This window comes from Nothobranchius furzeri, chromosome 16 (assembly GCF_043380555.1).
Source record: "Nothobranchius furzeri strain GRZ-AD chromosome 16, NfurGRZ-RIMD1, whole genome shotgun sequence".
In the NCBI taxonomy this organism is placed as follows: Eukaryota; Metazoa; Chordata; class Actinopteri; order Cyprinodontiformes; family Nothobranchiidae; genus Nothobranchius; species Nothobranchius furzeri.
In genome coordinates, this window is record NC_091756.1 from 23,608,973 (window position 1) to 23,626,833 (window position 17,861).

The window sequence follows — 17,861 nt, forward strand, 5'->3', positions numbered from 1 at the left end:
ACTTTGACAGACTCATAAGTAATGAGTTAACACTAATGGTGATGGTATTACCCACTCCCACAGTGGTTATTCTCAGGTCTACTTCTGGACATGGAACACATCAGTAAGGTATTCAATCATCCATTGTCAGGCAGGAGCCAGCTAACATCAGTGGTATCTTCTCCAGCTTATTAACCCAGTTAGTCTCAGCTCTTAACGTTATCCTCCCCAGGTCCACATGCGCCTGGTGCGAGAGAGTGATGCTCCCATGTTTGGAAACTAAACCAGGCTTGAGAAATGAGCCTTGGTAAGCATTTTCAACGCTGACACTGTCCTCAATTGGATATTAATGATGAGATGAAGCCTGTGGAACAAGGCCAGAGTGTTTAGACACACATTGTGGATTTGTTCATGTGTGTGTTTCAAATTGTTCCTTCATGGATGTTATAGGGAATGGTGGCACATTTTTCTGCTGATTCGGTAGCATTCACACTCAGTCATTCACTAGATCTGGGGCACGGTGCTGGCCAACAGAACGAGGCCAGCTGTCGTTGCTGGTAAAGAATCAACAGGATACTTGTTGTTTGTCTTTGGGTTTCAGAAACATTCTGTACCAAACCAACAGACTGAATGGCGTCCACTCTATGGGTTAGCACTGAGATGATGGGAAACAGGTGCATTAACCTATCACAAGAACCCGTTTGTGAGAATGAGGTCACATATAATGTTTTAAACAACCTTCTTATTGACTTAATGTCATGGATTTCTTGAAATAGAAAAGGGTTTTAATGAATAGTTATGAATGTTTGAAGTTTGTCCTCAGATTTAAATGAAAGTCTGCATCCATGCGGACTTGAGTGAAGTGTGTTACCCATAATCCATTGCTGTGGGAAAACAGGCTCAAGTTCCTTTTCTGAAAATATGTATTTTCTAATGAAATTATTTCATTTTAGGATGATTAGTTGATGCTCTGTATGTTTTAGACAAAGCAGCAATGATTTTGTGTTTCACGCACTCAAAGTCTTAATGCTCACGCTCTCCAACTGCACTTTGCTGAAGTATTGGGAATGGGCCCTAGAGAGTAGAATTAGCAATATTAGCAACAGTGGAAGCTACATGCTGGAACGTGTGGAACACTCCTTTTTGGAGTTTGGGTTGGAGTCTTTAATCAAAGAAGTGTTAATGGCAGCGCTTTTTTCTTTTTCAGCGTTGTTGTTTTTGTTAGTCGTCGGCTTTTAGTGACGTATGCTTTGTGGGGGTGCGCTCATGACGTTAGCTCTTCCTACTCGAACAAGACGTCGTGCAGTCTGGCTCACTTAAATCTTGGACCGTACACTGTGCCACCTCTAGTGTTCTCACAGTGTGGCATGAGCAGTCCTGTGTGACAGCCAGCAAACTCACAGCGTGGACCGGGCTTAAACCCTTGCTGGTAAAGGTTAGGTGTTGCACAAATGGTAAATGGTCTGTATTTGATATAGCACCTTCTAGAGTCCTAGAACCCCCCAAGGCACTTTACAACACAACCAGTCATTCACCCATTCACACACACATTCACACACTGGCCCCTCCGACCACCACCAGCAGGCAATGTGGGTTAAGTGTCTTGCCCAAGGACACAACGACAGCGACAGACTGAGCGGGGCTCGAACCTGCAACCTTCCGATTACGGGTCGAGCACTTAACTCCTGTGCCACCGTCGCCCACAATGTCCAACAAATCTTCATTCAGCATAGACGCTCCAGAAAATCACTTATGGTTGACTCCCTTTTGAACCTCTAGGCTCCCATAGAAACTCTTCTCCACTGTTACAGCAGTGCTGTCTGCCCGTGTTCTCTTCAGGGGACTGATCCATTACTAGTTGTTGTTAGTTGGAAATGATTAATTTCATATATTTTTTCATATTTCATAAGCCTGTGTCTTTTAGATATTGATCAAATCTAACATTTATAACATTGCTGTGTTTATAACTTAAACAAACATAATGAATAGCAGAAAATACCAAATTTAATTGTTGCATACTACCCTATAAAAAGGGGGTTATTATGAAGATGTTTCGAAACCTTCAGAGACTGGAACTTCTGCCTCTGGTTAGCCTGTGAAGATAAATGCTGTTCCTCTCACTGCATTCGTATTATCTGACCATAGAAAAGCTCCCCAGCATCACGGCTCATTCAGCAGGTCCCTCTAATTTGATTAAAGAATGGCCAATCTTGTTTCAAATATGCAATGCAATAGAGAGGAGAAGATAAATTCAATCAGAAACCTGCTGGATATAAATACAGCTTTACTGTAACCAGGTTTCTGCCATGTGTGGCTTGTTTCTGCCTGTAACCTCATTTATCCAAATATTCTGGTTTCCTGTTTGCATAGAAACATAAAAACACTGAGGATGGTGTATCTGCTCAATTTCTTCTTAATTTAGAGAGAATTTGTAATAGAATTGCCTTTTTGTCCTTAAATTGAGTGAAGTCATGGGACCAATCATGTCTTAGAAAATAAAAACAATGTCACGTGTCATTACGCTTCGTTTTTGACATGTTGGCATATACAAATTCCATCTTATGTTGGTTAATAAAGTAAATGAATTAAGGGTGTGGATCTTTGTCCAGTGGTCAGTGATCCAACTCATTAAAGAGACAATGTGTATTTTTACAGTTAAGCTCTGGAAATATCCATTAAAACATTGTTGAAAATACATAAAATAATATCCAGTGCTGATTCTTTTAGCCCTAACAGGAGGCAACTGTTTGAGAGAAGCTAAATATTTTTATATAGCATACAAACTTTATTCCTTCTTCTGGAATGTTATTGGATCCAACTGACCAGGCAAGTTGCCATTTTTATAAGCTAGCTAACAGTTGGAATCATTGATGAAAAAGCAGTAGTCCTATAAAAGATGAATGGCAGCAAAGGAAGAGTAGTACACTGAAAGAATAGCTAGTTAACGTCCACATCTCTACGGTGAAAGCACCACATTTTATAAACCTTTTCAGACATATTGGGTTGGAATGCTAAATAATGCTTTAAAACTGTGACATTCCCTCCTCCCACGACAACACAACATTTAATCAAAACTCTGTCTTACATTTGTTGCAACTCATGCTGTTCACCACCACAACAAGATCGGAGGATGGTCTGCGTCTCAGAGTCCCACAGGTGCTCCTTCAGGAAGTTTCCTGCCTGCTTCGCTCTCTCCAGTAAGGCCTCGTCCCCCAGCACCGCTCCGACCCGAGCGAAGGCCGACAGCATCAGGCCTGCACAGGAAAGGAAGCTGAAATGAAGGTGTTTGTAGAGGTCATTAGTTACAAATTATGTGTTGTGTCTGCTAAGGTGCAGGTGTGTAGCTGCACTGAAGTCCCGCCATGTTTTTTTTCCCCTCTTTGAAGTTCACTCTCATTCCTTCACTCATCCTACATCCTTTCCTCTCCTCTTTCATGTGAACGTATCAAAGCCAGCGGAGCCCAGCCGGGTCTTCAAAGTGCCTCAGCAGAGGACAGGTGATTAATGGTGGAGTTTGCTCATTAGGGATGAGAAAAAGCGGCTTGGGACTAATTGGAATAATCTCGGGATCGCAGAGCCTCGTTTTCTCAGAGAAAATGGAGGGACCCAAGTCAGTGGCTGTTCGTGTGTCTGTGCTTAGTAATGAACTATGTTTGAAATAATGGGCAAAACAAACAATGTATCAACATTAGCATCACCTTAATGAGGGATAACAAGTTTTTTTCTATTTTTTTACACATAATTTGACACCAGAGATTAAACTTCTTCATCAAGCAGCTTCTACTTTTGCTGCTAACACTTCTACAAACGTGTGAGGTGTACCGTTCCAGGAGGCCAGCATCTTGGTGTCCAGGTGTGGCCGTGGCCGAGTTATCCTCATGTCTGCCATTTTGGCTCTGGCAGAGGCCAAGAGGTGGTTGACCTTCTCAACCGTGATGCCAAATCGAGCAGCTGTGAGCTCAACTGAGTAACGAACAATCAGCACATTCTGGCCCTGCAGCTCCCCTTGAGGGTCCTGGCAGCAGAAACGAGAGTGCTGTTGACCTGGGCAGGCACTTTAAATTCAAAATGTTCAACACCAGCAGGAAAAAACATAATGAACTGGTCTGACAAACTAAATATTCACAGTTGTTTTCATTCATTTGAGATTTTTCATATTCCCAGGGCTCTTATTTTGAAGGGGTTTTAAAGACCATTACGTCTGAGGTTTGTGTAGCTGATGCTTTCAGGATAGTAAACACGGACTCATTACACCAAACAGCCTCATATTTAATGTAATAAATAAATCAACAGTCGACTCAGAGCCCTTCACTGACTCGGGGTCACATGTGGTCACAACGCCTAAACTTTGGACAAAAGGTGCATGATTTCTATCCAGATCAATCAGAAACTTTATATCTTTAATGTGTTAATTATGATTAATTAATTCGAAATAAATAATGTGTAAAAATAATGTGCGCATTTAATAACAGCTTGCATTTTAAGCAAGGCGGAACCTATATCATTACATGATTTCCTAATAGACCGAATATCACGGACGCACACAACAATGCACAATGCTCTGTTAATGGCTGCTAAATCCAAATGATTTGAAGAAATTGTCTTGCTTGGACTGATGCAGTATTTGGGGAACATGTCAACCTCTTCTCTTAACTCGTAAAAAAAAAAAATTCTTGAAAACTACGGAGTCCGTGTCGCGGACATTATTCAGAGATCGTCTGTGATCTTTCCTGCTGCCAGCTGCTCGGTGGCACCGTAAACTTTATAAAAGTTGAGGTAAGCTATATTTTTAACATTTATGTTGCATTTGTGCAGCGCTGAAAGCAGCAGACAGAACAGTAGCTTATGAAAAAAGTCAGACAAACGAGAGGCACCTGGCTGCAAGGTGCAGCTGGGAAAACGCTCCGTGTTCTCACTACTCTGTAAACAATCACAAACGTGTCTTAAAGTAACAGAAACAACCTAAAATCGTTCTGATAATTTTCTAAACAATTTTGTCGGTTTATTTTATGTTTCTGAGATGACTGACGGTCTAAACTTGTTTCATATGGCCCAGTGAACATTTGAATAATTAAATGTATTCTTTTAGAAATTAAAAAGCTTTAGTTTACAGTAATAATAACCATGTCTGATGTTTGATTCTCTGTCTCATTATTTTTCATAAAAAAAACTGCTTTGAGGGCACATTTCCCCCAAACAATTAAAATGTGATTAATTAAGATTAATTAACTATAAAGCCTCTAATTAGATAATTTTTTAATCGAGTCCCACCCCTAATCTTTAGATGAATTTGAGCCAAATGGTTTGTAAAAGTATAGAGAAGTTTTACACAGCTTTAGCAAAATATTACTATCAAAACTGTAATTTATTGTCATTTTTTATTTTATCTCATCAACAGATGTCCATTCCTTCGTGAACAGCCTGGATTAATTACTTATTCAATGTGGATACAAAATTAACTGCAGCCTTTTAATGTTGAGTTTCAGCAGCCTTCCTGAACCCACTTGCTCTGGAGCAACATTGCCTTGCTCCTTGACCCCATAGTGGTGCATAAAGATGTCTGCCTGCGTGGCGCCTCCAGTGGAGCCCTCTGCCACATCGGACAAGAGCTCCCGAACTTCTGAGGCTGTCCAGACACAAAACGCTCCTTCCCGCTTGTCTGGCCCCCCTGATGCTGGAACAGAGTCAGCATCCTCTGCACTGTAGAAGCCTCCAGACTGGAAAAAGGGGGAGAAAGTAGCAGACAATGATGAACTAAAGTTTTTGAAACTCTTTTTAAATTAAAAGATCTAGACATGTAAAACAATTGTGCTCTTTAACTAAATCAATTTTTAACCCTCCCACTATTTTTGAGGTCCACATGGCAGGGGTGAGGTGGTGCTCACTCCTCACCCCTGCCATGTGGACCTCAAGGGATAAACCATCAACCCTGCTTAATAGTCAACTTTCTTTGCGGGGTCACCCATGAAGACAGTGGGAGGTTTAAAAACTAAATGACCCATCAGCAACTCCTGTATCTCAGACATTGAACTTCAGTGGCCGAGTTCATTCTTTGGAAATATTTGTCACCTTTAATGAACATCCAAACTTTCGACTTAAGGCATAACCCAAGGCACCTTTCCAGGTCCCTCTGATTTTGTCCCTTTATTGACACAGTAATGGACATGGGGTTCCTTTAAACTTTACTTCCAATCAGCCAGATGTTCTGGTCATCTTAAAAGTTGACCTAATGGTTATTTCTTCAGACTTTTTTTCTTGTTTTCTGGCCAGTTACAGTTCTCCTGCAGACAGATGTCTTGATATCACCATCCTGTATTTTAAACAATTATTGCATGTGAGCATGCCTTGTTGATCTCGGATCAGTGCTTGTTAGATATAGCTTTAAATGGAAGTTACACACAACCAGGATTCATGAACACCAGCTGGTGATGTTACCAGAGCCCACATCAGTATAAAGTCAAACTGAAGGCAGCTCTATGTAGCATTCTGACCTGCTTTAACTGGAGACAAAAAAACACACAAACTGCAATAAGATGAAAGATGATGAGCTGGTGCGTCACTGCTAATAACACTTTTAAATAGTTATGCAAAAATAACTTCAAATCTGTTGCTCAGAACCTTTTCATTGGTTGTTCGTCTCCTTGAGCCTCCAGCCCCAATGTACAGTATTGTTTCAATTGGCCCAATAACAAGTTGGTGCCCTATTATGCCACAACTGATGTAAAACCATGGATGGCCAATAATAAGGATTAAGAGCCAAGTGCTGCCATACAATTACAACTGATGACAAATGTGTTCATCTGACACTGATTTGAAACATGATTTATATCAATTCATCAATTATTGAGTTCATGAAATAATCAGTGTTATACAAAGTCACTAGCTTTACCATAATTATCATGTTATGCCACAAGCTTAAACTTAGCCCCAGGAGCTTGACCTTGAACATTTTTTGTCACACCCCGCAAAAACTTTGTCAATTAATTAATTATCTGAAAACCTATTATTTTATTACTTTCTTTTCCTTTCCTACCTTTGTGCATTTTCTCTCTTCTTTTTATAAAAAAATAACACTTAATCAGTTCATTAGTGGGGTCTATGTTGAAGAAAGATTTTATATAAGTCCATTAAAAATTAGATATATTTCCAAATAAAGCTATTCATTTCAGTCTACTGCACTTAACAGGGGGAAATGTTGCAGTCATTTGTTTAATTTGTTTAATTACAAATTGCTTAATTATAAATGTTACTGAAATATGACAAAGAACAAATGAATAATTGTCAAACTTTTATTCTGCCAAATGAGTGTGCAGTTGACAGTTTTAATATATGAATAACACTGCTATGATATGGAATAAAGGAGAATGTAATTAACAATTACAAGACAAAATAACAGTATATATAAAAATTAGGGCTGGGACTTGATTAAAAATGTTAATCTAATTAATTAGAGGCTTTGTAATTAATTTATCTAAATTAATCACATTTTAATCGTTCAGGAAAATGTGCTTTCAAAGCAAAACTGAATTAAAATTATGAGACGGAGAATTAAACATTAGACATAGTTATTACTGTAAAACTAAAGCTTTTAATAAAAAATGCATTTTAATTAATCAAACGTCACTGTGTTATATGAAACAAAACCCATATAAACTAAAATTTATAATTACAAATAGAAAACGCCTGCAAAGGGTTCCTGAGCCTTTAAATAGTCTCTCTGTCTAGTTGAACTACTGAAATAAATTTGACTTTGCACCAGATTCTAATTTTTCCAGATTCTAATTTTTCCAGTTTCACTTGTTTGTATAATTGGGAGTTTTTACTAGCATGTCTATTCATAATGTAGTAAAAGCACATAAATAATAATCCTTCAAAATGACAGTAGAACAGGCACAAATATGATCTAGGACTTAAATGTACTAACTTTTAACACCAGAGCAGGCGTGGCATATTCTGAGAATGATCAGGAACACTAACTGGTTGCAGTTGGATGACTGGAGGATGATGGAATGATAAAAGATCATGGCGAGGAAATAAAGATGTGACGAACAGGTGAGCGGACCTTCCTTACATGGGAAGTCCTGATGTCACGTTAAGAAGGGGATGCTGCAGACCCGCAGATTCATGCCTGCAGCAGCGAATCTGGTGTGATCTCCAACCTGATCACAACTTCCTCGTTCCTCGCTGATCCTGATACATTTAAGCATCCGCCCCGTAGCTGATGACAGCTTCAGCACACCTCGATGCTTAATGATAGTAATGCATGTGATGTTTAGACAGAGACTCGTCTCAGAAACATATAATTCCCCGACAGAATTGTTTAGAAAATCATCAGAAAAGTTTCAGAGTGTTTCTGTTTTAACTTAAACTTCTGTTTTCAACTTTAAGACACGTTGTTTGTGATTGTTTACAGAGTAGTGAGAACACGGAGCGTTCTCCCAGCGGCAGCCAGGTGCCTCTCGTTTGTCTGACTACTTTCATAAACTACTGTTAGGGCACAGAATTATTCTGTCTGGTGCTTTCAGCGGTGCACAGATGTTACGTAAATGTTAAAAATATAGCTTACCGCAACTTTTGTAAAGTTTCCAGTGCCACCGGGCAGCCGAAGCAGAGACGATCTCTGAAAAATGTCCGTGGCACGAACTTCGTTGTTGTCTGGAAGTTCGTTTTTTTCAAGTTAAGGAAAGAGGCGGACGGGGTTCCTAAATCCTGCATCAGTCCAAGCAAGGCAACTTCTCTCCGTTTTTATTTCGTTTTAGTAGCCATTAGCACTGTGCATTGTTGTGTGCGTCAGTGATATTCTGTCTACGAGGAAGTCGTGTAATGACAAAGGTTCCGCCGTGCTCGAAATGCAAGGAATTAATCATAATTAACGCATTAAAGTCCCAGCCCTAAAAAAACTCAAAATGATAGGGGGGCTTGTGATGAAGCCCCCCTAAAACGGACCTAACAATGTCAGCGAGCGGTAGTCTAACGCTATTGGTTAGCTCTGCTCGGCGCTCAGTTCCCTATTAAAAGGAGCTCTGCGGGGCAGGGGGCGTGCATAGCAAAAAAAAAAATTTTTAAGGACGTATTGCTTACATTTTATCACAGTACATGATAAGATAATCACTTTTACAGATTTCTGAAAACTCTTATATCATTTCTGAAAAGGGAAAACTCCGGAAAGCAGCTTTAAGATTACAAAAAATAACTGTGTGGCTTTCTATCAGCTGTGCTTGACCTGGACCTGCTGGACCTGACTGCAGCCTTTGACAGTGTTGACCATCACCTGTTACTGGAGAGGCTCAGAGACTGGGCAGGTCTCAGGACCTGCTCTGGAGTGGTTCTCTTCAAATCTGTCCAGGCATTCCTTCTCTGTGGCCAGCTCCAAGTTTCGGTTCTCCACCATCTCCGTCACCCATGGTGTCCCACAAGGTTCTGTGCTGGGGCCTCTACTGCTCCTCCTTTATCTACTTCTTCTCCAACACATGCTGAGCTCTTTTAAATGAATCTCCAGCCATCTTTACGCAGATGACATCCAACTGTACATCTCCTTTAAGTCCCATGAGATGTCTAAGCTGCAGATGTTACACACCTGCTTAGACTCTATCAAAACCTGGATGGCTGGGAGCTTTCTACAGCTGAATGAATATAAGACTGAGATCCTCATCTGTGCCCCAGACAAGCTGGTTCCCAAAGTCAGAGACTCTCTTGGTCAGTTTGCTTTTCACACCAAACAGTCTGTCAGGAATCTTGGCATAACCTTTGACCCAGCTCTCACCCTGGATTCTCTTTTATTTTTATTTTTTTCGTGTCCTGTCTGGCTGTGAAGCAAACAGAATTGATGTCTGAATGCCAGTGACAAGCCTTTAAGATTTACTCTCAGGTGGAGCATCAAATCGTCTGCTTTTAATGTCACACCTGATACTCAAAACTTTATTGTTATTGTTTTTGACTGCTTTTTAATTCCGACCAGACACGGAGACATAGGTGAAAGGGAAAGGAAGAGACAAAAGGTGTGTGTGCGTTGGGGGGGGGGGGGGGGGGGTCCACAAAAATAATAATGAACAAGAGTCTGCTTCTAGACCTGCGGAGAGAGAAAAAAAATGGGACACAACAACAATACAACAAGCTATCACTGCATCAACTTGATGAAGAAATATATAATCAACATTGTTTAACTGAACAATCACACAATAATAAATCACTGTGCAGTGAGACTGCAACCAGAAAAGCCCCCGACGCCCTCGAGAGGCGCAGAGGATCGCCCCGGGGTGCCACAACCAGCAGCCGGTAGAGTCCCGGGAGATATTGGCGGCAAGCCCACAGGCCGGGACCCAGCGACCCGGGACCCAGCGACCCGGGACCTATGGGCAACCACCCCCGCCGGGGACACAGCAGAGCCCAGGAACCCAGACCCCACCAGGCAGTCACCAGGATTCGTCAAGCAGACACCATAAATCAAACTGCCTGACCCGGGAGCCACGACCCAGGCAGACCAAGGCACCGCACTCCACACCAGGTGTAGCAAGGGGAGGGGAGACGAAGATCTATATCATCAAAGAAGTCCCAGGAGAAGGGAGGAGTCAAAGGCCCCACCTGACATATAGTCATACACAAAAACAGTCACACACTCCCTCCCTCATGCTCAAACATACACATACAACCCAAGACTTACAAAAATGCACACTGGACACCCACTCATGCTCCCCATACACACCCTATTCACTCTGGTCCCTGTACTGCTGCACATGGGGTACAACCATTACCGGTTCCCAGAGTTCAACCCTTTCTGCTGGGGTGCTGATGAGCAGGCTCCCCCGCCCAATGCTGAGCACAGCAACCCACCACCCCAGACCCCAACCCGACGGCCGGATCTCCCTCCTAGCCTCCAGCCCCAGGAAGCCATGCAACAACAGAGGTGTGCTAAGACCCCCTAGTCTCCCTCTGCCTGCTCCAGTATGGTGTTAGTGAGTGCTGATGAGGTGTATTCCATGACTGTGGTGAGTGGACAGTGCAGGCATCGTCTGGCCTATGCCAGCTGATGCAACCACACCACCCCACTTGCACCCACAGCCCTCAGTGTCTAAGTGCAGTTTAAAATTGGAAGTGGGCACCGGCACTTGGGATGAGGCTGAAAGATCCCCTTGCAAAATGCTGTTGAATGTGCTAACTCCCAAGGAAAATAGGGGTCCATACCCGCACTCCCCGACTTGTCCACCCCCCAAGGTCCTATGTGTATGTTTGTGTGATGGTGTGAGGGAGCAGGAGGAGAGAAATGTGTGGGGATAGGGAGGAATGGCTGGTTGGGCTTAGCCCTCCAGGGAGCCAGCTCCCCCACTGGCCCCAGTAGGCACCTCTGTTGTCAAAATGCCACCCAGGGCATGGAGACCCCAGCCCATCCTGCCAGGGCCCAAAGCAGCAGCATCACAGAGCCTCAAGGAGTCTGACGGCACCAACCCAGCCCCACCCCAGCAGAATATCTACGCCCATCCCTGCATTTGCACAACTTCCAGAATATATAAGACATAGGACATCCAGGTAAGGTTGGGTCCACCCCCTCCTGGATTTTCCCCTCCCCTGTGATCGGACAGCAGAGGAGCCAAGGTCTATCTGAGGCCCCTGAACCCGAGACAGGCGCTGCCGCATGTCCCTGCCTTCTCCCCGGCAGCATACAAGTCAGGACCCAACCCCCAAGGCCCCGCCCAGATCCCCTCACAGGGCCGGCCACCCACACACCCCGAGCCCCCAGGCCCCCATCCAGACCTGCCCAGGGGCAATGCAGCTGCTGGGCAGTGACCCATGGCCAATGCCAAGACCTCCAAAGGGCCCCACTTACAACCGCCAGTAGTCCATCCCCCGAGGCAACCCAAGCACCTCCAGAGGAGGGCAAAAGCCCCCCAGTCCCAGATACCCCCAGTGAACCCACTTCCAGGGAATGTCCGGATACTCCAAACTCAGACCCTCCACCCATTCACCCACATCATCCCGCAGGACAATATCAATGGTCCCCCGTCATCGCTATGGGATGGAACCGATCAAAGGAGCCCAGAGAGATTGATTTGAAGTGGAAGCAGAGGCTATATCAAGTGTAAAATGATCTAACAAAAGATTTCTATACTGGTTAATGAAGAGAGTTTCTCTATTTTTCCAATTCAAAAGGATAGTTTTCTTAGCGATGCATATGGCAGTCAGAACCACGTGAGCCAAAGATTTTTCAATCGGGACATCGTCCAGGTTTCCCAGTAAACAAAGAGAGGGGGCGGTTGGGATATGACATTTCAGACACTTTGACAGGTCTTCACATACTCTACCCCAAAATTCCTGGACAGGTGGACAGGACCACAGTGCGTGAATGTAATTGTCAGGAATGTTGTTTGTGCAGTGTGTACAGGTGTCAGATGACACAAACCCCATCTTGAACATCCGATCACCTGTATAGTGTACTCTGTGTAGAATTTTGTACTGAATTAATTGTAAATTGGTGTCTGATCATTTTAAAAGTTTTTAAACAAAATTGGGACCAGCAGTTCTGGTCAAAGTTGACTGATAGATCCACCTCCCATTTTTCAATAGGGATTGCTATTCTATCATCTATTTTGGACAGTGTCTTATATAGTTTAGACAGTAGTTTGGGGGGTTTGAGATTAAGGAAGTCTAATACCCTTGGTGGTGTTTGTAATTCTATTTTATTGAGCTTACATTTTTGATTGACTACAGATTTAATTTGGTGATATTCTAAAAAGCTATTCTTATCTATTCCAAATTGGGAGCCTATTCTATTAAATTGGATGAAGTCCAATCCTTCATATATGTGTTCCAGGTATAGGATTCCTTTATTTTTCCAGTCCGGAACGTTCATCATTTTGTTATTTAGCAAAATATCAGTATTATTCCAGATAGGTGAGTGTCTGCATGGTATTAGTGAAGACTCTGACATTTTTAGATACTCCCACCATGCTGTCAGAGAGGTGGTGATACTAATTCTTTTGAAGCCTTCATGTTTTCTTATGCTTGAGCTAATAAATGGTAAGTCTGAAAACTCTATCGAATTGCAAAGTGTCTTTTCTATATCTAACCATGACTCATCTAGTGGGTTATCTTGCAACCATCTTGGTATATATTGCAGCCTAAAAAAAGTTGGGTTAATCCAGTCCTCCTTTGTCTTTGGTCTTCTGAAGCGTTTTTAAGCTAATTCGTTGAGGTTTATCCTGCCAAAGGAATTTAGTAATTGAGGAGTCCAGAGATCTAAACCAGTCAGCTGGTGGGTTGTTTGGGATCATTGAAAATAAGTTATTTATTCTGTGTAAGACCATCATTTTAATTGTAGCAACCCTCCCCATGAGTGATATTGGTAAGGATTTCCATCTTGCAAGATCATCTTCCACTTTCTTTAAAAGTGGGATGTAGTTTAGTTTGGTTAGATCTGCCAACTTGGGAGAAACACTAATTCCCAGGTATGTGATATTCCCTGACCAACTGTGTATTAAGTAAATTGACAAAAGAGAAATTAATTGGTAGAACTGTGGAATTTTAACCAGTTTATAGAGTAATCTGAAACTTAAAAAAAGTGTTTATCAGTTCTATTGAAAGGGAGAGAGAGGATTGAGAATTCTGGAGAAAGAGTAAAATATCATCTGCATAAAGACTGATCTTATGTTCTATTTTCTTACACTTTATCCCTTTAATACCTGTTGTTTGCCTAATTGCTGCCGCTAGTGGTTCGATAAAGATAGCAAACAGTGAGGGGGAGAGTGGGCATCCCTGCCAGGTCCCCCTCTGAAGACAGAAGCTAGCTGATATTTGGTTGTTTGTCCTGACATGTGCAGTTGGTGAACTGTAGAATGTTTGTAGCTGATTTATGAAGAAGTTCCCAAAACCATATTTACGTAAATTTGCAAATAAGAACTTCCAGTTAACTCTGTCAAAAGCCATTTCTTCATCTAGAGATAATATACTAGCTTATATGATTTTACTGTAAGAGAAATCTATCAAATTAAGTAATCTACGCGAGTTTGTGGATGACTGTCTACCCTTAATGAAACCAGTTTGGTCAGGGTGTATTATGAAGGGGGTTACCTTCTCTAATCTTTTTGCCAGGGCTTTACAAATTATTTTGAGATCAGCATTAATAAGAGAAATTGGGCGATAGCTGGTAGGAAATGCAGGGTCTTTGCCTGGTTTTAACAAGAAACTAATATTGGCTGAATTCAGGTTTGGCTGTGATCTGTCACTCTCTTCGATTTCCCTCACCATTCTGAAAAATATTGGAGCCAGAATGATCCAGAATTCTTTGTAGAACTGCTGGAAACCCATCTGGACCTGGAGCCTTCCTATTAGTCATGGATTTAAGGGCTTCCTGCAGCTCAGCTGATGTTAGTGGTGAGTCCAGGATTGTAACTTGACTGTCTGATAATTTAGGAAGTGTTATCCTGTCAAGGAACTCATTGATCTCGTTATCTGATGGGTTTATTTGGGGATGAGTACAAAGTTTGGTAAAGGTCTCTGAAAGTGTTGTTTATGCTCCCAGGGTCATAAACTATATTCCCGGTTGAGTCTTTAACAGCAGATATGGTAGTTTTCTCTTTATTTATTTTTAATTGGCTAGCAAAAATTTACCTGAATTATTACTAAGTTCAAAGTTTTCTATTCGTAGTCTTTGTGCTAAAAATTGTGTCTTTTTGTCAATAATTCCACGAAGTTCTAATTTAGCTTTACGTAATTTGCTCAGTAACTCTTCTTCTGTGGATGCCTGTAAAGACTTAATGATTTCTTCTAACTCCTAAATACGTTTGTTTTCTGTTTTTTTCTTATGTGATGAGAAAGAGATTATTTTACCTCTCATCACTGCCTTTCCTGCCTCCCAGAGAACAGATGCTGATGTTCCAGGCAGGTCATTATTTTCTAAATATAAAGCCCACTCCTTTTGAAAAAATTCTATAAAACCTTCGTCTTTAAGCAGTGATGTATTAAACCTCCAGTTTTTGCTTGGTGGGATTGTCTTCTTGTTTACCAGAGTTAAAGAAACCGGAGCATGGTCACTGACAACTATGGGGTGTATCTCAGTGTCTGAAATGTCAGCCAACAATGAGCTGCTGACTAGAAAATAATCCAAACGTGAATGAGAGTGATGGACGTGCGAGAAAAAAGTATATTCTCTACGGTTAGGATGAAGAGATCGCCATGCACCACAAAGCCCATAATCACTCATGTACTGTTTAACTATTTTAGTGGATTGCCAATTGCACTGAGTCCCAACTGTACTGAGCCTGTCTGTTAAAGTGTCCATCCAAAAATTAAAATCATCTCCAAGTATAAGTGGACAGTCCAAGTGTTTGGAGAGTACAGAGAAAAAATTATGAAAGAATGGAGGGTCATCAACATTTGGACAGTATATGCTGACGATACATAAGTGTTGGTTCTGTACAGATATTTTTAACATTATAAATCTACCCTCTGGATCTGAAATTGTGTCCTATAATGTGTAATTGATGTTTTTGTGTATTAAAATAGCTACACCTCTTTGCCTAGAGTTATAGCAGGCAGAGAACATGCTGGGAAACTCAGGTGTTTTAAGTTCATCTGCGGATGTGGCAGATCTATGAGTCTCTTGTAATAATATTACGTCTGCTTGCACTCTTTTTAGCTGATCAAAAATGTTTAATCCCTTCTCTCTGGAGCCAGCTCCATGTACGTTTTATGAGACAAACCTTAGTGCACCCATAGATGACGCCTTCAAGTGAATAAGATGGAATAACCGTAAATCCTCTAATACTGGCCCGGGCCTGTATTTGACTCAAGCTCCTCAAGCTCCAGGTCTTTATTGGAAGGAGGGCCAGAATTAGAGGCAGGCCTCTATTTCTATTTGAGCAAAATGAACTAATGGTTTACTGGAGTTTTTGACAATTAAAATTGCGCCCACATTTTCAAAGTTAAACACTTTACTTTTAACAACGGTAGTTTCTGCTTCTGCCCTCTTCCCCCTCCCCCGCGCAGCGCAAACTCACTGATGCGCCTGCAGCCTCTCGGAGTTCCTGCTGCTCTAAACATTAAAATAATTATTTCATTTTCTGTTCCTCACTTCTGATTACCTTCAATGGTGTCTGTCTGTTGCAACCACCAGGTACAAAAACTAACTTGTTTTTATTTCACTATTTTTCTGTCCTGCCTGTTTATTATCTTCCTGCATCTCCTCTCAATCCTAAAGAGAAACTGCTACCTGGGTTCATATATATTCACCTCATAAGTTACCTTTGAACTGCAGTTCTAAAAGATCTACCGACCGCAAAAGCAGCAGAGTCCTCGCTGCTTGGCGGCCGCATCAGTGATCGGTGCGTCGGAGGACAAGGTGATGCGCCCCGCTCCACAGCAGCGAAACACATCAGGCGCAAATAAAAGACAGAAAACATTAAAGGAAATGAACCGACATGAACGATCGCGTGTCAGTACCGACGCTCTGGCACAGCGCGTTGCGCCCCACCCCCCCGAGCGCAGGAGCTTGTCACCTGCTGACAGCAGGCTGCTGTCTTTTCCGAGGGCTGCATCTTGCCGGTCATTAGCACGTGACAGCGACTAGTCGATGACAGGCATAAAAAGTCACTATAGTGAAGTCGACTAGTTCATACAACCCCTATTGCTTCCCAGTGTTCTGCAGCGCACGTTCTCTTTGAACTTGATATCAAATTTTCGCCTCCTCTTCGTCTCCGCACGGTTAAAGTTACCCTCGCGGTCTATCACTGGCAAATCAAAAGTGAGACGATAACACAACCGCCCCCCCGTACTTGCTTGTTACCATATTCCACCCAGCCACAATAAGAGACCGGCCATTATTCACCTCCGCCGACTCTGACACCGGCCAAAATATGAGACCCGGCCGTTAATTGAATACAGTCCTGTATTAGAGGATTTACGGTAATAATAATAAAAATCCAACAGTGTTTGTGGTTGTATTATTTGACGCATAAATTATGATATTGTGCTGTGGATTTAATATATGTGTGCGTGCGTGCGTGCGTGCGTGTGTGTGTGTGTGTGTGTGTGTGTGTGTGTGTGTGTGTGTGTGTGTGTGTGTGTGTGTGTGTGCTGAGTCTGACGCAGTGTTGGAAAGTTGTGTGGTTGTGCCATACAGATGTAAAGGTACAGAAGCAGATAAAGAGAGGAAAGGAAAGAATTATACAGGTTAAAAAAGAAGAAAGAACTAAAAAGAAAAGGTGACAGGGGTGTGAGGTGGTGACGAACAGGTGATATCATCTAGAATACGGATTTAGCAGCTGTTTAATCCTGACGTGCTCAAACCCAGTGAATCCTGGGCTAATAAAGCCAGTCTGTCACTCATCGCTCCTTGTAAAGCTTATTGTCCACATAAAGCTTATCCATCGAGATGACAGCCCTCTTCCCATCCTGGATAAACTTTTTGCGCAGTGGAAAGAGGACTCGGCGCCAATCCAGAATTTCCTTAGGGAACTGGTCATTCACGCTGAAGTCTTTTTGGATGAGCTCTCTTCCATGACTTTTAACAAGATCCTTCTGCTTAAAATGTTCAAGGTGATGTACCCGGTGAAAGGTGATGTTTTTTACCATTTCTTCGGGTATCTTCATTTGGGTCTGGAGAAAGTTCTTGTTTGCTCGCAGTTCTCCGCCCCTCCCGTCTGCTCCGGCAGGCCTGCGAACACCAAATTATCCCTCATGCTACATGCCTGAAGGTCCAAAACCATCTCCCTCAGAATCTTGTTGTCCTGGGTGATCTGCGTCATTCCCTCTTCCAGAGAAGAAATGGACTCCCACAGAGACGCGTTCTCAGCGGCGAGCCGCTCAACCTGCTCTTGGCTGAACTCCAAAGATGTTCGGAGGTTCTGAAACTCCTGGTGTAGAACCTCAAGCAGATGAAGTCACCCCTCAAA

The 17,861-nt window shown here is 42.3% G+C and overlaps 1 protein-coding gene across 4 annotated transcripts in view; it reads right to left on the reverse strand.

Annotated features, from left to right (window-relative positions):
- spata20 (spermatogenesis associated 20) overlaps nucleotides 1-17,861 on the reverse strand; it is a 102,043-nt gene that overhangs the window by 62,570 nt on the left and 21,612 nt on the right. For 3 of the 4 annotated variants that reach the window (XR_008565506.2, XM_015963727.3, XM_070545490.1), the window contains exons 10-12: nucleotides 5,484-5,696; nucleotides 3,802-3,994; nucleotides 3,065-3,233 (exon numbers count right to left, since the gene is read on the reverse strand). Coding sequence is in view for 3 of the 4 variants with exons in the window: in XM_015963727.3 (XP_015819213.3) it covers nucleotides 3,065-3,233; nucleotides 3,802-3,994; nucleotides 5,484-5,696 (575 nt within the window). In the remaining variant the exon portion in view is untranslated. The remainder of the gene's footprint in view (nucleotides 1-3,064; nucleotides 3,234-3,801; nucleotides 3,995-5,483; nucleotides 5,697-17,861) is intronic. The other variant, XM_015963729.3, reaches the window with a different exon arrangement.